At 48.6% G+C, this 24,826-nt stretch overlaps 1 protein-coding gene across 2 annotated transcripts in view; it reads right to left on the bottom strand.

The window, feature by feature from the left end:
* Positions 1 to 220: 220 nt before the first annotated feature.
* Positions 221 to 24,826, bottom strand: part of Nat10 (N-acetyltransferase 10) — a 38,278-nt gene continuing 13,672 nt past the window's right edge. For both annotated transcript variants that reach the window (XM_087651937.1, NM_001399512.1), the window contains 21 exon segments: positions 22,889 to 23,022; positions 21,858 to 21,951; positions 21,638 to 21,736; positions 18,318 to 18,454; positions 13,770 to 13,894; positions 13,278 to 13,428; positions 12,645 to 12,741; positions 11,861 to 11,977; positions 11,007 to 11,108; positions 10,853 to 10,927; positions 10,202 to 10,318; positions 9,420 to 9,553; positions 9,201 to 9,249; positions 7,049 to 7,145; positions 6,852 to 6,962; positions 5,853 to 6,025; positions 5,267 to 5,386; positions 4,535 to 4,633; positions 3,973 to 4,046; positions 3,091 to 3,174; positions 221 to 863 (listed from right to left, as the gene is read on the bottom strand). In XM_087651937.1, the coding sequence (XP_087508063.1) occupies positions 758 to 863; positions 3,091 to 3,174; positions 3,973 to 4,046; positions 4,535 to 4,633; positions 5,267 to 5,386; positions 5,853 to 6,025; positions 6,852 to 6,962; positions 7,049 to 7,145; positions 9,201 to 9,249; positions 9,420 to 9,553; positions 10,202 to 10,318; positions 10,853 to 10,927; positions 11,007 to 11,108; positions 11,861 to 11,977; positions 12,645 to 12,741; positions 13,278 to 13,428; positions 13,770 to 13,894; positions 18,318 to 18,454; positions 21,638 to 21,736; positions 21,858 to 21,951; positions 22,889 to 23,022 (2,295 nt within the window). In that variant the 3' untranslated portion in view covers positions 221 to 757.

The raw sequence follows: 24,826 nt of genomic DNA on the forward strand, positions 1-24,826 counted from the left end.
ATGAACCGCAGAGCCCGGCAGGAGACAGCTGACTTTCAAGGTGACTACAGTGGCATGGAGTACCTACCGTATCTCCTGCACGTGCCGAGGCCAGAACTCTAGTCACAGCATACCAATGGCTTGTGATGCCTAGGCCTCCACCTCTGACCTGGCAGGCAAACTCACCAGGAGAAACAAGTACGCAACGTTCACAGACGCAGATTCTGTAAGGAGGCAAAGGGCCTTTCCAAGATGTCATGTATTAAAAATACTCTCTCCCCTCACTTGCATAGCAACAGTCTCTCTTGATAGTCTCTCCCAAACGAAGAGGCAACCAAAAGGCGTTTGGGGCTCAGCTGTTGCAGCCTACCTAAGGGCCTCAGACTTTCCTGGGACCCCGAGGACAGCAGACCTGCCGCAGGCGGGATGGACCAGAAGAGCAGGAGAGGTCCCACTGCCCTGGGCCTCTGAGTGTCAGGGCAAGTCTGTAGTGAGACAGAGCACTCCTCCAGAAAGCTGTGTGCTGGAGGGCAGGAAGGTCACAGCCGGAACAAGCGAAAGTGAAACTGTGACCTGGGGCAGTGGCGGACAGCCCCTGACAATGCCAGAGCTTTGCCCAGCACCAAGTCTAAGCAGACTGTTCGGGAGTGACTGTGTCCAGCCATGGCGGGCGTGCAGATGGTACCTGCCTCTGCTGAAGCCCCTCGGTACTGTCGCTGCCCACGCTGCTGCCTGGCCAGCAGAACACAGCTCAGAAGTCTGGCATCCACTCGCCTCACTACTTCTTTCTCTTCAGTTTCGTGTCCTTTCTGTTGTTACCGCTCTTCTTCAACTTCTTGCTCTGTTTGGGTTCTTGTTTTGTTTCCAGTTTCCTTTTCTTGTCACTGGAGGGAAAAGAAACCCACACCACCAAGGACAGAAACAGAAAGCATTAAATACTTCAGGCTGCTACTTGAAAACTCACCCTCACCTGGCAGACTCCCAGACATGTTCCCTGCAGACCTTTAGAGACCGCTTCATACCGTGCCGAGACCGTACACAGGCCCACCCTGACCACCTGTGGAGCAGCCCCAGCTCTGTTCAGATGATGCTGAATGGTCTCCTGTCCCAGTAAATGCCAGACAGAGATCATTCCCACCACATGGAGCCCCGATATATCATCCCAGTGACCCCAGAGGCAGTTTTTAGCACAAACATGGGATCTTTAAGGAAGGCCAGTGTCCTTGCTAATACACTGCTATGAATTGACTTTTTCTAAACCAATAGCACAAACTCCAGGAGTCAAGATTCGGGAGTCACTGGCAAACCTCATGGCAGGGTAGCACAGGGATTGAGCAGGTACCTGCCTGTCAGGAGCCCTTGGAGATAGCGTTTGCCCTGGGAACAGAGTCCCTATGGAGACATACCATCCAGAGACTGCTACCTCAGAGGAACTGCTGAGATGGGAAGGTGCTGGACAGACGGCTCAATGACTGAGGGAGCAAATTTTGCTGTTTCCTCCCTGAGCCAGTGTCTTCAGGGCCTCACACTCAGAGATCTGTCTGCCTCTGCCTCCTGAGTGCTAGGACTAATGATGTGCACCACTATGTACGGCTTGGAGCACTGCCCTTGCAGATCAGGGTTCAGTTCCCAGTGCCTATACAGTAGCTCATAGTTATTGCAGCCCAGCTCCAGAGAAACCAGTGCCATCTGCTGGCCTCCTCAGACACCAGGCACACATGCGGTACACACACACATGCAGGCAACACTCATAGAAATCTTGAAAAAAAAAAAAAAAAAAAAGGCAAGCCTCAGGGAAGGACAGACTCGGGAGCACTCACTTCATCCTGAGTCCCTGGGCCATGCCAGCTAGCATGACTATGGCGACCCTCGCCAGCAGTCCCAGTGGGAGCTGAGCGTCAGGCTCGTTCTGCAGAGCTCAGAGCCAGGATTCTCTGCAGTAGGTTTCTCTCCAGGCCTTTCACTGGTCTAGCTAGAGAGCACGGGGGAGCCTGATGCATTTGTCACACAGTTCAATCCGTAGGACACACTGACAGCAGGCCAGAAGACCCCTGGGAAATGTGGCTACCACATTATCAGCCCCAGAGCCCTAAAAGTCCTGGAGCGACTTAAGGAGTTGGAGGGGAAACTTCTAACTTTCTGAGATTCATCACATAGATTTGCAAACATCCTACAGTATAAACTCTTTTAGAACTGCATTGGTAATTATGACAATGCCTACAATTCAGCCTTTCCATAAGCCCAAAGCAGCCATGCATGTGTGCAGGCCTTGGGCACAGGAGGTCTCCTGCTAGATCCAGGGGAGCTCTAACATTTGCTATATGCAAATGCATCACTTTGCAGATCAGACATTGGAGAAACAGTGTTCAATGACCTCAGGATGTCTGAAGTGGCCAAGGAAGTCAAAACTATTTTCACTTTAATCCTTCTTTTGCCCTTTCCACTCTCTGTCTCTTGTGTATAATATTCCTCAAAGGGTCCAAGGTATGAGGGTACAACAGGAGCTAGAGGCAGACACCAGAAACTGCAATGTGACAGCGATGAATGAGACCGGCCAGAGTAAAACTGAGTCTTTCTCAACACTCAGCTAGAGGACGGAGGACGTGCCTAAGGTACACGAAGCCCTGGGCTTGATTGCCAGCCAGGAAGAAAAGACAAGACATGAAACCCACAAGCAAAAACTTAAATCCAAACCATACTATCATTCATTTCAAACAAATGGCTTTCAGTCTCTTGGTTTTAATTTTTGTTAAGGGAAGTAGCTACAGAAAGCACGGCTCTGTCTTAAGGCACAAAAGAACTCTAAGACCAAGGATTTGGAGAACTGCCCTCAGGGAAGGACAAGGTGACTCATGACAGGCTCTGTAGTGGATACACCTAGCCCAACTCTGGCCCCGTCCTCACTGCTCTCTCAGACTGGCTCCAAGAGTTCAGCCCTCTCCTGCTGCTGAGTACAGGAAAGAAGAGATCCAAGCCTAGGATGCTGCCTGCTTTCTAGGTGTGCTACCAAGGTGGCCGCAGAGAACTCAAGAGAGAGAACCATGACACTTCCTCAGCATTTGCTCTCACCTCCTGCTTCCCAGCCCCGGCTGTGGGACACCAGGCTCTTACCTTTTCAAACTAACAATGGAGGCATTCTGCCCTGCTTTGCTCAAAACTTCATTCCACTCTTCATCATCGCCACGGATTATATATCTGTGAGAAGGGGATATCAAAGCCTGTCATAAGAACTGCTTAAAAGGAAATATGGAAGTGACAAGATGCCCACCCCAGGAAACACCAGAGCTACACTAGCATGTAAGCTGCAGAGAGGGTGGCAGGCTGTCGGCCAGATATAGCCCCACTGGACATAGAGTCACACCCAGAGCGGAGAAAAAGTGGCCACCAGGGGGAAGGCAGTCTGCCACAGCTACCTTTACCTCCCCCTGCCATCACTGTCCCCACTCGGACCACAGCCCCTGCCCTGCCAGGCCTTGGCCTCCCTGCCCTGTAACCTCTTCCTTCTTTCAGATAAAGCAGTCCTGGACATCAAATAGAAACTAGCTGGGTGCCCTGAAATGGCTTCATGGCCACACCCTCACCCCCTTCTGCTCAACCATCATCAATGATCTGGTTGTGGACAAGTTCTTGGCCCCTATCCTAGAGTTACGGGGGAAAGGCCTTAAGCACCAGGACTGTCAGATCTGTTGATCTTGGGTGGGTGGAGAGGAAACATCACAAGGAAAAACACAAGGAAACAGCCAAATATGAGGAAGGGACTCTTCAAGGTGGAAGTTGTTCTGCTCAGCATCCCTTCTGGAGAGGCCTGGGAGTAACACAAACCCAAAGGGACAAGAACTCTGGGATCCAGGGAATGAGGCAGATTGTGAGGTCTCAGCTGGTACTTCTCAAACAGTTTATGAGTCTGTGAGGTGTGTGGTAGGACACCTCTAGCAGACTGTAGGCTGTAGAGGCTGGGGAAGAACCAATTCCCTGAGAGCGGGAGGGGCTTACTGAGAGAGGTCCATGTCCTTCAGCTTCCCCACGTCCTTCTTGTGTTTCTCCTGGAATTCCTTTGCTGCTTCATCCTGTGGTCCACAGCCAGAGAGAGCCAGGGTCAGAGACCAGAAGCAGGGACAGGTGTCAACAAGAGGCAACCTTCCTTTTGAGGTATGCTCAGAAGACTATGAGCAGCTACTACAGCCCTACAGTATGCACACCTATAACTGTGCATTTGGAAAAGCATCCAAAGGGTAACTAATGTTTGCACTAACAGTCGAGGTTCCCGCACTCGCACACTCAGTGGGAGGCACAGGGTGAGAGCCACACTGGCTTGGACCCACAGACTGCCACTAGTTAGGTTAGTTCCTTTACTTGTTCTGTATCCCAGGCTGACCTCAAGTTCTCTAAACAGCAGCTCAAGCTGGCTGTAAGCTGAACAACTCTCCTGCCTCTCATCCTGACGCTACAGGAAGGCAAGCCATGCACCAGCACCTCCATGCTGCTGGACAGCTCTGAAGCAGAGAGGGTGATTGACATTTGCAGGCTAACAGTGACAAAGAAAACAGGGCCATACCAGGTCATCACTCAGCGTCTTTATCGTAGGCTCCATGACCACATCCTTCACTGCCACCATCTGCTCCTCAATAGCCTTTTCCTGCACATCATTGAACAGCTACAAAGACAACACAAAGAAAGAAAAGGTGCAGGAGCAGCAGGGTCTGTCACTCACTCTTCAGTAAGGCATTTCGTGTCTTAAAGAAAAGTATTCAAAGCAGTGCTCCGGACGTTAGGAACATGGCCGATCACGGTAAGATCATAGAAACAGGCCAAGTATATACAAACCCCAACAGTGGAGTCTCCAGGAAGGAATTCAGTTCACTGACACTCGACCTTACCCACCTACCGTGTGTGTGCGTGTGTGTGGTGTGTGTGTGGTGAGTGTGTGTGTGGTGAGTGTGTGTGGTTAGTGTGTGTGTGTGGTGTGCATGTGGTGAGTGTGTGTGTGTGTGTGTGTGGTGTGTGTGTGTGGTGAGTGTGTGTGTGGTGTGCGTGTATGTGTGTGTGTGGGGTGTGTGTATGTGTGTGTGGGGGGTGTGTGTATGTGTGTGGGTGTGTGTGTGTGGTGAGTTTGTGTGTAGTGTGCGTGTGTGGTGTGTGTGGTGTGTGTGTGTGTGTGTGTGTGTGTGTGTGTGTGTGTGTAGATCTGCAGCAAATACATGTACGTTTTAGTACTTATTGTAAACAAAGAGTGGATACATTATGTTACTGGAAAGAGACCAAAATCCTGTTCATGGGCCAAGGTTACCTTCACGACTTTGCGGATGATCCGGTTGAAAAGCCCCATCAACTGGCCTGAGGGTAGCTCGATCTCCTTTTCCAGCTGATCCACGGACTTGTGCTGTAGGCCCATTCCCAGGAGAAGAGCCTGGAGGAAGAGGAACCAGCTGGATTGGCCTCAAGACAGCCTTGCCCGTTAAAATAGCCCAGATTGGAACTGCCTCGTTTGATGAAGCAGAAATCAGAGAGCAGCAGTGGGTTGATTTTTGGAATTGTTTGTTTGTTTGTTTGTTTGTGGCATCTTCTCTTCCGACCTGTTACTAAGGCACCAGGAAGAAGTGCCTAAAATGCACTCTAGCTCACACTGTCCTGAAAAAATCCACTTCACAAAAAAACCATATCCGGAGTCCAGGATAGCCCAGCCTTCTGCAGGCAGCAAGGTGGGGGAAGAATGTGCGCTCAAGTGCAGCAGTCTGCTTGCTAACAGCACAGCTACACATCGGCCTGCAGCCTCAGCTCTGCCAGGAAAGCTACTTCCAAGCACTCGCCTGAGGGCCCAGCACCAGCAGCTCCACTGTCCTCCCTTGTCCCCCATGGAGTCCCAGGTGACCTACCGACTGGGCGGCTGACAATGCCAGGTCCCCTAGCTGGTTGAGGAAGTACAGGCGGGAAATGGCTGGGATAAGGTCCATGATGAGGTGATAATCGACCATGTTCCGAGAGTACATCTCCAGCCGCTTCAGGTCATAGGGGAGGAAGAGGGCCTCCAGATGCTCCCGGCCTAGGACTGCACGTGCAACAAGAACCCCACCAGTCAGGGCCGTCTGCAGCCCTTACAGGATAGTGCTCAGCACACAAAGCCATCCAGGAAGGGGCTGGGCGGGTGGCTCAGCAGTTAAGTGCACTTGTTGCTCTTGCAGAAAACCTGGAGCCCACATGTGGTAATTCATAACCAACAGTAATAACTCCACTTCCAGGGAATCTGATGCCCTCTGACCTCCACAGGCTTCAGGCACATATGTGGTACAAATGCATACATGCAGGCAAAATAAGTCTACACATAAGCGTCTATATAAATGTGTTAAGATACCTTGCCACCAAAAACATAATCCCAGGCTGGCAGTCCAGACAGCCACCAATATGTTGGACCAAAGAAAGACCCTTGTGCCCTAACATTCCAAGGACACATCTCCACCCTTCCCCATTTGTCACTCTTCCTCCAGGGTCATCTTAACAGAAGTGTGTGTTCTGCCCAGCTCAAAGAACCCAGATTGTCCCATCAAAATATAACGTAAGTAAATATACACATAGGAACGTGTACATAGGCACAGATACACATATAAAATATATATAAATGCAACTTTATAAAGTTTATATATATAGCTCATCTACACACTAGTCACAGATGGCCGATGACTTATAGAGAGCCCCAGGGACTGAGCTAGCCCCCCTCAGAGCCCAGGTTTCAATCAGGTTCCACAGCCAACCACTGTATGAACTTCTCTTACACCTGAAATCCAGGACAGCCTGGGCAGGAAAGAGGCTTGGGAAACAGGAGGCAGCCCTGAGACTGAGGACTAGAGCAGCCCTCAGCTCCTGGGGTGACAGCTCACCTGGTGGGGCTGACTTCGCTATGTTCCTGTTCTGAATGATGTTCAGAGACAGGGCAGGAGAGAAGGTGCTGAACTGGTAAGACAGCAGGGCCAGGAACCGTCTTCGGAAATCTGCAGGGCATAGCGAGGCAGTTAGCAGTCTGCAGGTGCCCTAGCCTGTCACCTCACTGTCCCCACTCCACTCCTCTGGTGTTTACCGGTCCAAAATGCTGCCAGCCAAGCTCCCCGCTCCGCCTCATCCTCATCAGCCAGTGTCTTCAGCATAATGCAGGAGTGCTCTCCAGTCAGGTCATTCTAGGGGACACAGTTACTGCTCGCCACCAACTTCCTTCCTTCTCAGAGCTCCCTTGGTACTCCAGGGCAACTGCACAGAGAAGGGTGTGGTGCTCCCAGCCTGGCCCCCTGGGCTGACACAGCGGCCACTCCTAAGAGGCCATGGGAATGGAACTGGCCCAGCAGGCCTTCAGGTGAGGCCTGACTTCTGCTCCGCACCCACTCCTTTCAAGGAGACTCTGAAGTCAGGGCCACGAACGAAGGCTTCAATCCCTCATCCTGTCAGTGAACTTTTGGTCCTGATAAAGCAGAAACTTCCCAACAAACTCGAGACTCCCAGCTGACAGCCAGTAAGTTATGCATGCTTTGTGTAAGAGACAGTCTTACTATGTAGCCTGGCTGGCCTTAGACTCTTGATGCTTTACACTTCACTAGGAGTTGGCATAGTGGAAGGCCACAGTTTTGGGCTTTTTACTACATAAGTTCTCAGGACTGCATGGCAGCACCTAAGGGCACAAGCAGATCAAGGGACAAGAACATAGGACACCTATGGCCTATTTCTCCTCCAGCAACTGCTGAGCTTATCTGTCTATCTGGACAAGTCTGCTGACAGGCACAGGCCCACCTCCTGCTCCCTGCCTGCCTGCTGCAACCAAGTCTCCAGCAGTCATGTCAGACTTCACGTGGACATTCACCACCAAACTCGAATACTGGATTTGCATTCTCCAAAAGACACATGTCCTTGCCCCCTTCAGCACTGTGGGCCTCAAAAAGAGAAGCAACTGGACATCTTCACTACGTCATTGCTGCACTCACACTGACTGTTACCTTCCTGGAGGCTAGCAAACCTTCAAATCCTGGGTTTCAGCCTGACCTCCCTCCACAAGGCCTGTACCCCTGCAGTCAGCTCTCTGCCTGTGCTCCCTGTAAATAACTCTGCTCCCTTCCACTCTGGGAAAGAACATCTACTCATTCATGCCTCTCCACCTGTACCAAGCCCTACTCCATTCAGAACACCAGTATTGGCAAATCCAGTAGCCACCTGCCCTCCTGCTTTGTGTGATGTCAGCAGCTTCTAAGTATGCATCCATTCATCGAGTGCATACTACATGGAGATGACATCATCGAGTACATACTACATGGAGATGGTAAGTGCTGCAGAATAGGCGTGAATGTCTACAGTAGTCGTGCGGAGTACCCAGGGTGATCGATCACTAGACTCTTAGGGTCCTGTTTGAAAACCACCAAGAAACCTCTCCTAGGTTTTGTTGTGGGGTGTACTAGACAGCTTGAAAGTTCCGTTTAAGAATGAGAATGCTGGGCTGGAGAGGTGGCTCAGAGGTTAAGAGCACTGTTTCCTCTTCCAGAGGTCCTGAGTTCAATTCCCACCAACCACATGGTGGCTCACAACCGTCTGTAATGAGATCTGATGCCCTCTTCTGGCCTGCAGGCAGACATGCAGGTACAAAGCTGTATACATAATAAACAAAAGATGAGAATGCCTTCTCTCCAGCTTCATCTATCTCTATCCTCAACTACCTTCTTCAGTTCTGGTCCCTTCCAGACGTCTGCTTCAGGTCTAAGCTGCAGGCCAAGCCGGTACGCTACAATTGCCACCATGAGGAGTACCAGTAGCTTGCTGTTCTACCCGTTAGAAAACAAGTCTCAGGCTTCCCCATACTCTGGCTCTAAATGCATTCCTGGAACTCACCGCTGTTTCTCACCCTCCCATAATCTGCTGCCCATCTCTGTCCTTCAGAAACCAATAACACTCAGTTCTGTTTTACAGACTTAGGGAAACTGCAGCCATCAGGAGTGAATCCACAACATAACAAATCTGTCCACGTGTCCCATGCCACGTTAAAATGAAGCACAAGGCCAAGAATGCACAGACCCACCAAGTGTCGTGAAGGAATCATTTTGTTCCAACCTGCCTCTGAAGAGGACAGCTGTTTGTCCATCAGAGTGACACCTTGACAGATACAGGAACACCTGCCCAGGGCACAGGCAGGAGGAGCCAAGGCTCTGTGCCAACTGCAAACAAACCCATCCCTCCTGTACCCAAGCCTCACTTACTGGGGTCTGTCTCAAATAGACAGGAACAAATCCAGCTCGTTTCCAGAACCTACAAAAGGGGGAGGGGGGAGGTCACCTTTTATGCCTCCTGGAAGCAGCTGAGTAATAAAGGGAGAAGGGGCAGGAGGAGCACAAGGCAGCTGCAAAGGGAGACACCGCCCACAGAACTGTCCTCTTCCACTGCCATGGGCTGGCGCCACAGGACAGGCAGGTACTCACTTGAGGAGCCTGGGGGTCAGCCCATAGGAAACCCCCAGATAATCTAGGCGCTCTGCAGGCCTCTCATTCAACTTGAGGAGTAAGGGAGGCAGATCCTTCCGGGGAGTGATAACTTCTTCCAACAAGCTGACGGCCTAGGAAGAAGACATTATTCCCTTAGCAACGCAAGAGGTTAGTGGTGGTCTCCAGCCATCCCGTACACCACACAACAAAACAGACTTCTTCTGTGTCCCTGTGGTTTTCAAATAGGACCCAAGAGTCAAGAGATCACCACAGGCACGGCCTAAGCACATACACCAAGTTCCCAAGACTGAATGCAGGGAAGGCCACCAGTCTAGCAATGCATAATATACTTTAGAAGGGACAGAGGTAGGGTTCCGAAAACGCAGCATGGAAATGTGGTTGTCACCTGGCACCCCTGTGACCTTGGAGAGTAACCTTCCTGAGTCCGACGTTAGTCAAAGCCCACAGGCATGGGCATCCGATGCAAACCACCGAGCACGTGCATGTGAAGGCCAGTCACCAGTGCAGGCAGCCTCAAGCAAGGCAAAGTGGGAGGGCTGCAGTGTGGCCAATGCCAACAGAGGCTGGTGGGGAGCACGCTTCCCAGCCTGCAGGCCCGCAGGCTCGCTTTCTCCCAGAGCTGCTTTGCAGCAGGTACTGGCGATGAGGCTGAGTCTCTACAGTGTTAAGCTGAAGAAAGTGGCTCCTGCCCATGTGAGAAGAACCCCGAGAACCGTCCTCTCAGACCCAGGACCTAGCCTTTGTCAGATCACTGTTACCTCACTGCTCACGGTGTGGATTTCTTGTGGTGTCTCCAAGACCTTTTCCTCCAGACACGGGAACCTGCCTTCGTAGTACATCTGCAGCAGCTGCAGTGCTCGGCTGCCGTAGCCCATCTATGAGCACACAAGAACACAGCAGAGGGAAGCCACTCTCAGTCTGCTTAAGCTACGTCTGTCTTGCTTCTCAAGCACTGACTCCTGGTCAAGCTGCATTTGGAAAACAGCTATCGATAAAACCGAATGCCGTCAAAGCTGGTTCTGGCGCCAAACACAGAGGGCTCAGTCCTTAGGTTAGCTTAGCCCTCCAACCACAACCCACCTACAACCTGGGTCTAAGGACAGCTGGTTGTGCCACTGCCAGAAAGGGACGCTTCTACAGCTGACTCCTCAGTGTGGCTTTCGAAGCAACAGAAGGCAATTAGAGGAAAACAATCGGGTTCAACAAGTCCTATGTTCTAACAGAGGAAAAGAGTATACACCCACAACCTTGTCCACCTGCCCGCCCACAAGCTCTGGCTACATTCTCCAGAGCAGAGTACACCTGAAATGTCACCAGTGCATCCAGCTTTCTATTCAGACAGACACACCTGCCCTACGGGCTGCCCAGAGACAGCACACAAGCTTGAAGAGGAGAGAGGACGTATTTACCCCTTGGTAATCTGGATGTACAGCAATTCGAACAACCCGTCCACCAGAAAGGCCTCCAAAGTCTGGATCCTGAAACTGTGGGAGACAGAAACCAGTGACTTAGCAATACAAACGACCTCTGACAGTCAGACATTTCGGGCAGCCCCTCCCTTACCTGTTCTGACACAGTCCATGGAAGCAGGTCCCCAGAAGCCTTTTTGCCTCTGGACAGGCTATTCAAAATGGACTGACGAGAAAGCTCTCCTTCAAGGCACACCTAGGGGAAACCAAGGCAAGGAAAGCATCACCTTCTCCAGATCCCAAGTATTAACATCTGAGACAGATCCCCCAAACCAATAGTTTTCTAAGTATCATTTCTTATCCTGGGTTCAGGCCCCACAGACTACAAGAGATTTCATTAGTGTGTGGCAAGTTACTAACTTACTGATACCCTCCAGCCCCAAGACCAAGAGACAGAGAGTACAAGAGGGTTTCCATGGAGGTCAAGTGGAATGTATCATTTAAACACACATCAGGTAAGACACAGGATATACACAGCTCTATGGAGCAGTACAAATGACAAAGAATCCAAGTCTGTGACTGAAAAGTGAGACAGATACTGTGTAACCATGTAATAAAGCACTATGAAGCACATTGTGAACACTGACACACTGCAAGTGTAACATCTATAATCCCAAGTTTATGAAAGGAAAAAAGATGACGTTGCGCGCACACGCGCGCACACACACACACACACACACACACACACACACACACACACACACACACAAAGTGTGCCAGGTGATGAACATTTTCTCCATGCAGCCTTTAAGTTTACACAACTCATGTGTGCAATAAAGGGAGATAAACCTGCTGTCTGTTATCTATCTTTCTGTCCAGTGCACACCATCACCTGCTTCAACTGACCCACCCACCTAGAACCAAGTCAGGACCCAACAGCTTCCCTGGCCACACTAATGCCCGATAGTTTCCCAAACCAATGGCACACCATGCTTCTCTGCTCTGTACCTGGACAACTGCAAGCACTTCAGGCAGGGCATTCTGGGTAGGGGGCACAGGTGGCAGAAGGCAGAAGAGGTGGTGAGCAGGTGCATCCGAGAGCATCTGCAGATCGTTGGGAGAGTTCTGTGGGGCACACACATGGGTCAGTGGGATGCACTCCTGCAGTCTTTCACTCCCAGGCCTGACTGGGGATTGATGGTGACTGCAGCTCTGCCTTTTCCAAAGCCAAGCGAGACTGACACCTAGCAAAGTGCTTTTCATCACTGTGACAAGGTGACTCTTCACGATGGCTGCAGTGAGATTGTGCCTCCAACACCTACTATCTTGTCTTCTCGGCTCAACACTGAGGTCATGGAGCAGAAGTTATTTCACACTATTTACTTCACAACTGAGAAATGAGCTTTCTCCAGAGACAAAGCTGACTGCTATTTCAGGAACACACACCACCATAATGAACACCCACTCTTCAGCCTCCCATCTAGGGCTCATGAACATGCTACCACATGCTAGACACCCAGGAAGCAGCTGTCTCAGCCTGCCACTACCTCTGGGCTCCACTATACTAAGCTCTCCTTAGCTCAGCAACACAAGCTATCCTTTGAGATGGGCGACACTGCCCCACCCTGTCAGCGAGTCAGAACCACAGGAGCTGTGATGGGAACTGTGACCCCCGATAAGATGGCTGGACCCTGCCAACTTCAACACATTTAAGTCCCAATGGAATGGCCACCTGGAGCCCTGAGTAGCAGGAGGTGTGAAGATGTGAAGGAAGTCAGAGCGAGTTAGTTACCTTGTAATGCGAAGCCACATAGAGAGCCATGAGCCTCTGCAGAAAAACCTCAGAAGCCTTGTGGTAGCAAAAGAGGGTATCTCTGTTAACATAGTAGCTGGTCTGGAGTTAAGCAACGAAAATAAACCACAGGGACTCAAAAGAAGAAACACTGAAAAAAATGCAGATTTCCCCGCAGCTTAGGGGCCTAAGCAGAAACTATAGTGGAGAAACCTGAGAAACAAAATCAAAAGTTCCTCAAAAAATCAACCCCAAAAAACCAACCAAACAAACAAAACACCAACAAAAACTTCTTTTAGAGGCAAAATCTTGCCAGGTGGTGGTGGATGCTTTTTATCCCAACACTTGGAGGCAGAAGCAATCAGATCGCTGTGAGTTCGAGGCCAGCCTGTTCTACAGGATGAGGTCCAGGACAGCCAGGGCTACACAGAGAAACCCTGTCTCATTAAAAAGGTGGGGATTTCATTGCTCACTGTTTTACTTGCGCTGGACCTAAATTGTGGGTCCACAGTGTCCTCCTGCCTCAGCCTCCTAAATCAGGGCGAAGACTGCAGGTATATGCCACTTTACCCAGCCCAAACCCTTTCTCTAATCGTTTCAGCCCCCAAAGAGCCAGTGAGACATAGAGGATACAGCTCACAGGCCTCAGGCAAGGGGCAGCCGGAAACGATGCGGGTGATGTTGAGGCAATCCAGGCACAGCAGGTCATTCAGCCACTTCTCCACTGCATCCCCAGGGGCGTACCGGATTGACTCTTGGAGGGAAACCTCATGCAATGTCCGAGCTGTCGACCAGAACACATACAATTAGAAACGATTACTCAACACACAGCATCTAACCACAATAAAAATACTGCGCTTTATCTGAGACACGATGTCCAGATAGCCATGGCTCAAGAACATCAAGTGGATGATGTAAGGTGTTTTGGGTTAGGTATTGACCAACGAGTCAACATACCCTACCCATGCTTTAGAGTGGGAACCAAAAAGGCCCCAGGGATCCAAAGACCATTGGCCACTGGACTACAGGTTCTCTCAGGAGAGTTGTCACCTCCTAGGACTCAGACAGCCTGAATTTAGTGCTGCTATGAGGTCCTAGGACAGCATGGTCAGCCCTGCTAGGTACCTGAGGCCAATCTGGCTGTCGTCGTGGTCTTGTTCTCAGCAGTGGTGCTGACCTGGCTCTGGGCACTCTGCTGACGGAGTTGCTGGATGAGTTTGAGGGACAGTGACCGGCCAGTGCCCTCGTAGCTAGGCGAAAAGACAAAGGCAGTCAGACATAAGGTCCCCAATCTACTCTCCAAGACAGCCTCTCTCATCCGAACTTCCAGCACGGCACACAAATGTCCCAAGGAAGCGCCCTAGGAGATGAACCAAGATGCAACTTGGCTAGAAAGCACTGAGGCTCAGATTCAAGCCTGGTGTGACTTTAGTACCTGTGGGTGGAGAACTTGCACTCTTTAAGCCTCATCCCCAAAGGGTTGTCCCATACACTTCATAGAACTGTGATCTGAAAATAATGGCCTGAAATATGGTATCAACAAAGCATTTAGCCAGTGAGACTGAAGCAATGCCTCGCAGTCTAATGGTTGGAGCTAATAGGACTTGGAGACATGAACAGAAACTTTTTCCCATGTGGGAAATCAAAATCAAACAAATTCACCACTCAAGTGATTTTTCTGTTAGGTTTATTTGCTTTTATTTCACGTGTATCAGTATTTCACTTACATGTATACACATGTGTACCACTGCATACCTGGTGCCCACTGAAGAGGGCATTAGATCCTCTGAAAACGGAATTACAAATAGTTTTGAGCAACCACGTGGATGGTGGGAATGGGAATGAGTCGTCTGTAAGGGAGGCCAGTACCCTCAACCACTGGGCCACCTCTCCAATGTGCCGCCAAGTGATTCTTAGGTCAGAGTAACTGCTTAGGTGAGGTAGGGCTGGGCAGATATGTAATGGGTAAGTTGCCTGCCAGAAGAACCTAAGGACTGAGGCTGGATGCCCAGAGCTCACATAAAGGCAGGCTTGGTCGTATGTGTCCAGAATTCCATGCTTGTACAAGATAGGAGGCAAAGGCAGAAAATCCTTAGAAGCTTAAGGGGCAGCTAGTCTGGTATACAGCAAACAAGAGACCATCTCAAACAAGGCAGAAGGCTAGACTAATACCTGAGGCGGTACTCTGACCTAGTTTACAGCTGTTCATGCCTGCACATACACACATGCACCCACAGATTAAAAAATAGTGGCTGTAGAGACAGCTCAGAGATTAAGAACATTTGTTGATCTTGCAGAGGACCTGGGTTCAGTTCTCAGTACCCACATGATGGCTCACAACCATCTGTAACTCCAGTTCCAGGCAATCTGACACCATCTTCTGACCTCTGAGGAAGGCACTAGGCACACATATGATGCTTAGACATACATGCACTCACACATGCAAGATAAAATCAATCTAAAAAATGAAAGTAAATAGATTAAATGAAATGGTGACTGATGTAAGGCATGAGCGACAGTTGGTAGTCACAGGCAGAAATGGTCCCGAGGCACACACTGTTGGGGATTTCCCACTTCAATCACATCTTTCATAGTGCTCCTTAACTATATATATTCCACGGCTAAGCACTTCAGTCAGATGCTTTATACAAAATGAACAAGAGCTGCAAAGTTGAAGTATTTCATTCCTCCTTATCACCCCACAGAACAAATTCCTACAAAGAAACCTTTTCTTTCTTTCATTCATTCATTCATTCATTCATTCATTCATTCATCAAGGCCAGCAAAGTAATGACGCTTGCTGCCACGCCTGACAACCTGAAGCCAGTCCCTGGAGCGAGCATACAGGAGAGAACTGTCTTTGGCAAGTTGTCCTCTGACTTCCACTCATATGCTACTGCACGCACGCATGCACATGCAATAAATGTAAAAGTTTTTAATACATGGATAAATATAATGAGCACAACTTAAACTGTGATGTTTGAAAAGATGCCCAAAGCAAAAAAACAAGGAAAGAGAATTTATTTGATAAGGGTCTTGTGCCCAGAATATAAACCTTGCTCCTTAATAATAGAAAGACAAATAACCCAAGGCTAGAGAGATTGCTCAGTGGTTAAGAGCACTGGCTGCTCTTCCAGAGGTCCTGAGTTCAATTCCCAGCAACCGCATGGTGGCTCATAGCCATCTGTAATGAGATCTGATGTCCTCTCCTGGTGTGTCTGAAGACAGTGAGAGTGTACTCACATACATTAAAAATTAATAATAATAAAAAAGACAAATAACCCAATCAGAAAAATAAGCGGAGTAGCCTAGGGCTGTAAGTCAGTGGAGGAGAGCTCGCCTAGCATGTGCTAGGGCGTAGGTTCAAGTCCCAGTGTGAGAGGGAAGGAAGTATGGAGGGAGGGGACAGAGAAAAGAAAAGGATCTTTAGCATCAGGAATTATAGGGCAAAGCAAATGAACACAAAGCAAGACGTTACTTCAGAGTCAGCAGAAATATCTACCATCACCAAAATATCTAAGTGGAGACTTCGACACCTCACACAGTATACCCCTAGAACTGAATCCCATATGTATACCATGGTTTTCCTATATCTGCATCAATGATAAAAATTTAACTTACAAATGAGGTGCAGTAACCAAATAGCAGTAATTTGTAAAACTTTTTCAACAATATGGTCTAATACAAGTTATATAAAACATGAATTATTTCTTCAATTTCCCATTAAGCTTTTTTGGTTCACACTTGGCTACAAGTTATTGAAACCCTGGGAATTAAATAGTGCAGCTGCTATGAAAACAATCTAGCCACTTATCATACGGTTACTGTCTCCATTTGGCCCAGTAATCCCACTGCTCAGCCGCATATCCAACACAAAAACTGAAAACAAGCCCACACAGACTCTCCACACAGACGTACACATCAGCTTCACGGCCAGACAGAGAGAACCCGAATGCTCTCAGAGATGAGAGAGCAGGGCGCCTGCCTCCAGACAGCAGAGCATCATCAGCACAAAAAGGCAAGGAATGCCCGCACAGCTCCACGGGTGAACCCAAGCGCTAGACAAGGTGAAAAGCCAGCCACAGAAGACTGCACACTGGGTGAATGCATGGCTCAGCTGCCCCTCAGCCTGAAGACCCGAGAGTGAACCCTGGGACCCACATGGTAAGAGGCGGGAACAGACTCCCACAAGCTGTCCTCTAACCTTTATACACTTGCCATGGCATACATGTGCACACACAGGCAAAACAAACAAATTCAATTTTAAAAATGTCTAAAGACCGCACACTGTACAATTCCATTTATCGGGAACCATGGGGCTGGCCACCTTGCAGAAACACACAGTGTGCCATAGCTCTGCACTACAGAGTATAGAAGCCCTCAAAGAGGATGTTCAGAGTTTATTTTAGAACTGACTGTTATGAACATGGTGGTGTGACTGTGAAGTCTATGTGTTAGCAATATAAAATCAAAAGCACATCTCAATTAAGCCATCTTCAAAGGTAAAAACCAGTTTTATGTAAATACTTTTGGTGTTATGTAGTTATAATAATAAATCTTAAATACACAGTTCTTTCTTGAAGATAGGACTTCTGTATAGGAATCTTTTCACTGAGTTCACATATTTATTGACTTGGGGAGATTTCACAATACATACAGACTATTAACAACGATATGTAAACTTTGTGTTTTTGTTCTCATTCCAGCACTCAAGAGGCAGAGATAGGCAGATCTCTGAGCTCAATGCCAGCCTAGTCTATAGAGTTAAGACCCTGTCTCGAAACAACAGAATAAGTAAGTAAATGAAAAGAAAAAAAGTGTACAGAACATATACACAAAGCACCCACAGAGCTGGTTGAAGGCACTTTCCTTTCCTTTATTTCCACGTATGCATCTGTGTATGTGGTCTATTAAGGAACATGCGTGCAAGTGTATGTGTGCATGAGATACGTGTACGCATGTGCAAAGCAGAGCAGTTCTGGGGAGTTCTCATCCTTCCCTGTTCTCAGCTCTATCCCCTTGACAGCCTCTCACTAGCTGGCTCTCACACCACCACCCCAGTCAGGCTGGCTGCACAGTGAGCGAGCTCTCCAGATCCAACTGGCTGCTCCCCAAGCTACCACCTGCCCCAGTGCTAGGGTTATGGATGTCTAGCTCTTACATGGATGCTGGAGCTAACAAAGCAAGCACTCTTACACACTGAGCCATCTCCCCAGCACCTACTTTCTGAAACTTCCTTTCTTGGTGCCGGGGACTAAGCCAAGGCCTTGGTGATTCTAAAACTGCATTCTTTCATCAACATTTCTCCTTTTGCTTGCTACCTATTTTCTGTAATTTTTCCATATACAGATGAACTCTATCTTAAAGTTTTAAGAATAACAGTATAAGCCTCTTTTAACGCTAACTATATTTTAATATTATATTTCTATATCCTAAGAGACAAGAGGCATATTCTAAGATAAAGGACATTGGTAGCCGGAACTTTTTGAGCAAAATTCCTCAGTCTTTTGAGACATATTTAACCAGAAGAAGGCAACAGTCTATGAGGCAGCTAGCTCCTAGTGAAGAAAGAACAACGGTGTCCCAAACACTCACTGAGGCCACATCACCTTCTGTACAACCCATCACACATCATAGACAGGAGTAACAAACAGCTCTGCCCTGGTACCTTACCCATTGATAGTAGATGCCATGAAAACCAGGTAGGGCCCAAGCAAGCTCTTCACCAGGGGGAGGGGAATAGCGGCAGCTTCATCTATCACAACCAGCTCAGCCTGGCCCAGTTTCACAGCATCTGCAGGATGGATGTACTGTGGAAAAAAGACACAGATTGTAAATGTAGCCATCTGAATCCACAGAACCTGGGTAAGGACCAATGACTCACTGAGAAGTCCCGGATGTCCACTCTCACTGTCCCCCTCCTCTCTTCCCACAACTCTCCACTTTCTACTTTTGGCAGGTCAAGAATGAAATGAGCTTCAGGTTGGACACCTGGGACCAGACACTTCAATCACTGGTCATGTGACCACGAGGAGGTCACGCCACCTCATAGAGACTCATGTTCTTTCTTCTACAAAACAGGGAAGAGGGTGAGGAGACGGCTCAGTCAATACAGCATTTGCTCCACAAGCGTGAAGGTTTGGACCCTACCCACAACATTCATATAAAAGCACACAGAGCTGCAATCCCCAGGCTCAGGAGAGAGGAGAGCTGCCTGGGGCTTGTTGGTCCAGCCAAATCTGGGAACTCAAGGTCAGTGAGTGAGAGGTCCTATTTTAAAAACTAAGGTGGAGAGCAAACGAGGAGAACACCCTATGTAGACCTTTGACCTCCACAAGGACACTCATCTGTATACACACATTCATAAATATACATACACAACACACAGAGACACCAGGAAATACCTACTCAGAGGCTGCTTAAGGCAGAAGCAGGATTACTATGTAAACAGCATGGTAAAGGTCATATTGTACATAGCTTGGCTTACAGAAGGGATTGACAGTGGCTCCGTTCCTTTCCCTCTTTCCCATCTCAGGTTTTTCTTCAGGCTCAGATTAGGGAAGCCACAGATTAGGTGGCACACTTCTTACTACAGGTGGCACTGGGTCTCTGAGTCGTCCTTGCTGTCCTGACACCACCAACCTCTGGTAAGGTAGGCAACTTCCAAGTACTGTTTTTCCTTTTGGTGAGAGGAAGCAAGGGGGTAGCCCAAGGTGGCCTCAAGCTTCCCATGTAGCCAACCTGCACTGCAGCTCCTCTCTCCTAAATCCAGTTCTTCCCATCCCCCATCCGTCACCATCCCCTTCCCGACTACTTTCATCCTTAAGTATATAAACCCAACAGTTTCTTTAGGGCTTTCTGCTGTTTTTAAAAGGCCACAGAGGCAATATGAATGATCAACTTAAAAAATTAAAGATAATTCAATTTTAAAAGCCAGGAGAGAACAAAACCCAGATCCCAGGAGGCTGGACACGGCTGTGCAGATCTTACACCAGTATGTAGGGGCTGAAGCAGGAGGAGCTGACACTGGTCTGGGGCTACACAGTGAATTAAGGTCAGTCTGTGTCACACAGGGAGACTGGCTCAAACCGAACAGCAGCAACAGAAACAGCTGTGAAGGTTCCGACCTGTAATCCACGTGCTTAGGAAACTGAGACAGGAAGACAGTAAATTGGAAGTCAAAGGAAACAAAAACAAAAACTCAAAGAGTTGCTGCCCTGTACCCAGCATGAGTGAGGACTTAAAATAAAAACTCAAACTAAAAAGTGGTGTGAAGGTGACTGGGAACAAACACTGTAAAGGAGAATTTGGAAGAGTCCCAGAAAACTAGACATCTACACATCTAAGTCTAAAGCCCAACAATTCTATACTTGTTCTAGAAAACAAAACCAACAAATTCCAGCCCCTCATTTGACACTTGAAGGTACATCAATCTGACCTGCAAGCCTCAACCTAGAGATCTGGCAAACAGGGCAAGCAGCTGGGGGGCAGTACAACAGGCCCACACAGCACACAGGCACGGCTCCAGCGGGATCAAACACTGCTGGTCTCTGCGCTCTCCTCTGGGTCTGAAGCATTAGTGACAAAGTAAGCAAGACTGGGCTGATCTGCAAGTGACTGGGACTGGCTGCCTTACTTGCTTCTGGTCACAAATCTTCAATGGGGCCCTACATCTTGATTCTTAACTAAACAAGCATTTCAAAAAAGTGCAGAAAGTAGCCTCCAGGAAGCAGGCTGGCTTTAACCCAATACTCCTCTTTTTTTCCCCCAATCTCCAGGCCAAAAGTCTTAGAAAGCCATCCTGAGTCTATACACAGACTCTTGTACTGAAAGGGTGTTGATCACAACATTTTAAAGAGGAACCAGGGCTGGCCTAGGGTACTTCAGAGGACTGTTTTCCTTCTTGGGTTGTGTGTTTTTCATGAGTTTTAACAGTTCCCTGTATTCTCAGAGCCATGCTAGCTGCAGTTTCCCCCCAGCTGAGGGAACCAGGCAGCAGTGAGAAAAAAGGGCAAAAGAAGAGACTAGAAAAGACCCGGGAGCTTCAGAGATAGCTCAGCGATGAGGAGCACTGGCAGCTCCTCCATGGGACCCAGGTTCAATTCAAGAGCCCACACTGGTGGCTCACAATGATTTGTAACTCCAGTTCCAGGGATCCAGTACTGCCTTCTGATCTGAAAGGGCACTAGACATGTATGTGGTACAAAGACACATATGCAGTCAAATACCCACACATAAATTTGTCTTTTTTAAAAAAAAAAGGACTCTAGTAAAACTAACAGAGACTCTGGGGTAAAGGCAAAAGGCATAGGCAGTGGTGTTACCATCTTGCCTTGGTATGCCATGACAGAGACCCAGTGCACTGCAGGCATAAGACTCAAGGACCATAAACTGCCAAGGTCACTTGGCTCACTTCCCATTCCAATCAAACTTCAAATCAAATCAATCAAATCAGTGAACCTGTCCAGCAATAGCCTCGGCAATCCTGCCACACGACGCCTCAGAGACTGAGCGGCGTGAGGCCTCCAGCATTTGGGCCCACAGAGATCTGTGGAGCTTCCCAGGAAATGCTGTTTAAAAGGGAAAGAGGGCGCTGGCAGAACCACAATGACCCCCAGCACATTCTGCAAAGCTCTTTTCCTTTGAAATGGTGACATTATTGTTCTAGCTGCAGATGTGGATCTCAAAACCCACAGAAACCCAGCAGAACCTGGACAGAGGAGAACCACCATCTTTTCACTCTTTAGCATGCTCTCAATCCCATTCCATTCCCAGTCAAAAGAGACAAACTGTACTTTTCAATCCAACTACACGCATTTCCTCCACAGTTGACCTGAACGCCATCCTCATTTGATGCTGATCATCTGCAACAGGCTTCTCATACACCCCTGCTGGCTCCGGGCAAACCAGTCACACAAGTGGGAAAACACACCACAAGCCAGGTCTACACAGCAGGACCCTGGCCTGCAGAGCAGGTCTGAGATGAGCCTCACCTGGATAGTCTGCCTGTGCTCTCGGAACACATTTACCCTGATCACCGCTTTATTAAACTCGGGGTTCAGCGACTGTACAATCTCGTAGTCCAGGTGCTCCTGGTAAAGAAAGAGTCAAACCCATGACAAGTTTCAGAGAGTCACTCCTGAAAAAGCAAGCATTCCAGACCACTAGGCTGAACTCTAGCACGAAAGCAAAAGTCCTACACTACTTTCTTACCTGATACTGCAGAGCATCAAACCCCTTAAATACAAATTCAAACAGGGTGTGGAGGTTATCTGGGCTTGGGGAGGTGACAAAAATATTGGAATATCTGCAAAACAAAAGAAAAATGAGGGAGGTGGGGTAGAAATTAAGAGACAGGATATTTTAAAGAAGCAAACAAAATTAAGGAATCATTTTTGGTTGCTTCTGTCACACAAGTAATAACCAGAGACAACAGCAGGGTAAGAGAGAGATTTTTAGAAGAGGAAAGCAACCAAGACCCAAATATACGCCTCTTCAAAACCAAGACAAACAGGTTATTGATGCTGGTAGCAAGCCCTGACACAGGGCTACTTCATCAGTGTAAGAGGTACCGAGTGGCAGACTACGAGAATAGCTGTCCACATGCAAAACCCACACACTGCCGCCAATCCGGTATCCTGACAGGAGGGGCAGCCTCACACTCATCACTAGGCTAGACTGAGACTTTCAAACTATGACGTCATGGAGCTCAGTGGGTGCTGAGGCCAAGGCCAAAGCTCTGCCAGCAGCAACCTGCTGGAGGATCCTGGGTAATCAGAATTACCTGGGCCATGGTTCATCCACATACAAAATGCCCACAGAACTCTGTAAGCATCACCAAGGCAGACAGCACATGCAGGACAATGGCTGCAGGTCCAGCATCTGAGTTGGCAAAGCACACTCTGGGCAAACATGACTACTCAGGCCAGGGACAGAAAATAATACCTTACTGAAGACGAATAAGACCCACCACCAACCAAGGTCATAACATATTTGCAAAGTCACCAAAGCTGGTCACCGACACTCTCATGTTTGTATTTGTTCAACCTAAGTCACGAACAAAAGAGCCCTGGTACTGCCCAATGTGCCTCTTAGTGTGGCCCAGGGGAGCAGTGCTGCAGCTTCCAGACAAATACCCAAGACCCTGACAGAAGTCACATGGTGGCCAGTCCTGATGAGGAACCAGAGACAACTCCACCAGGTTCCTGACTCAAATGCCGCACACCCCCCATGGGAAACCTTACCCGAATGCCACTGCCCCAGCAATAGCCAGGCCCAGGGCCGCAGACTTGCCCCGTCCTCGGGCAGCGGTGAGGGCAACAGTACTCCTTAGGGTCTTCTCCGAGATCCCCTCAATGAATTTCAAGACAGCTTTGGCCTGTGCAAAGACAGCATTAAGTAAATGCCCAGAAAGGCTACAGGGTTGGCTCTTAGCACCAATCCTGGAGCGCTTAGGCTGATGCCGAGGAAAATGAAAAGGGCATCAGTTTCTACAGGCCAGAAAGCCCTGCTCAGCGCCTATGATTCTTTCTCACGCCTTGATCGGCTCCCCAGCTTTGTCAAGACCCAAAGTACCCTCAAGTTTCTACCTCCACTGTAGACTTCTCCCCCGCGTACCACACACTTAGGTACTCACAACAATTCCTATACAGCTCCACTACACAACAGACATTTCAGACTTTAAGCTGAACCTCTACCTACTAAGCTTCCCCAGCAGAGTTTAACTGTCCACTTCTGTGTTAAACACACCCTCAATTTCCTCACCCAGCCCTAACTTTCTAGTACCTCCATTTGGTGACCCTTCAAAATAGTCTAGCCATTCCTCACAGCCCTCCAACTCTGCTCATAGCCACTCTCCTGTCCCAGCTAACTCCACCATAACAGTAGCTTCACAGTGACTCTCCCTGCTTCAACCCACATCCCACCACAGCATGCAGTAAGCTCTAAGCTTGGCATGCTTCCACACTGTGCTAAAAGACACACAAAACTTTCCATTGTCACTAGCTCTCCTAATGGCATCTCCATCTACCCCCAACTCCCCACCCCTGCTTCCTTGCTGCTAGCCCTACAGGCCTCCCTGCTGGTCCTAAACCCTAACCCAACCACATTCCTGCCTTAGGCCTAGGCAGCTGCTGCCCATTCTGCCCAGGGACTCATTCCACAACTCCTTGAAGACTTTGCTCTAAAGTCTTCCACTCCTTACCAGCCTGGCAACAAGCAATGGGCCCCGAGCCTCTAGACTACCTTTCCTTTTTCTCTACTCTACACAGCTCTTTCCACTAAACCGTATGATTTAGTGGAAAAAACTAATTTCCTCCACATAGAACCTGTCTCATCCTACATGGAGTAGAGGCTCTGAACCTTTCTACTGCTGAGACCCTTTAATACAGTTCTTCCTCATGTTGGGGATGTTGTGTGACCCCCAACCATAGAATTATTTCACTGCTACTTCATAACTGTAATTTTGATACTGTTGTGAATCGTAATGTAAATATCTGATATGCAGGAGGATACGTGTGTGTATCAACCCTCAAAGGGGTTGAGACCCGCAGGTTAAGACCCACTGCTATACAGCATGAGCTCTGAAGCAGTGTCCCTGTTGACTGCCAAGCCTGGCACGCAGCCAAGTGCATGGCACTAAACAACTTTTAAACGGGACCCACACTGCCCATCAGGGCAAACCTGGGTCCCTGATGACATGTGGCTCTTAGGGCAGTGGCACTAAGATGTAGATCCAGTACAGTCAGGGAAGGCACTGCAGGACACCAAGCTCTTCAGACGGAGACACCCAAGGGTCGATCCAGTGTAGTAACTCGGTCTCTGCCCAATGGTATTTTACTTTTTACATTTTAGGGAAAAGTTCCAAATGCTAATTAAGAATAACTAGACTAAAATATATCCTAAACTATTTATCTAAAATGAAAGGCTCTCGTGAAAAAGACAAATATGCAAGTAATACAGACATGAGTAAACTTCCTAACCAAGAAGGAAAACAAAACAGGAATAATCAATCATCATTTGCCTGCCTCTTTCATGATGATGCCAATTAAAAACGATCAGCTGCCCCAGTGGCTGATTGGTAATGATTCAAATGTAACTGTAGAGAAACCCAGAAAGATGACATTCTTTGGCACTGTCAGTAGCACTAGCAACTGGTGGCCTGCCCATTCTAATGCCCACTA

The sequence above is a fragment of the Rattus norvegicus genome, chromosome 3 (genome assembly GCF_021556685.1).
Source record: "Rattus norvegicus strain SHRSP/BbbUtx chromosome 3, alternate assembly SHRSP_T2T, whole genome shotgun sequence".
Classification (NCBI taxonomy): Eukaryota; Metazoa; Chordata; class Mammalia; order Rodentia; family Muridae; genus Rattus; species Rattus norvegicus.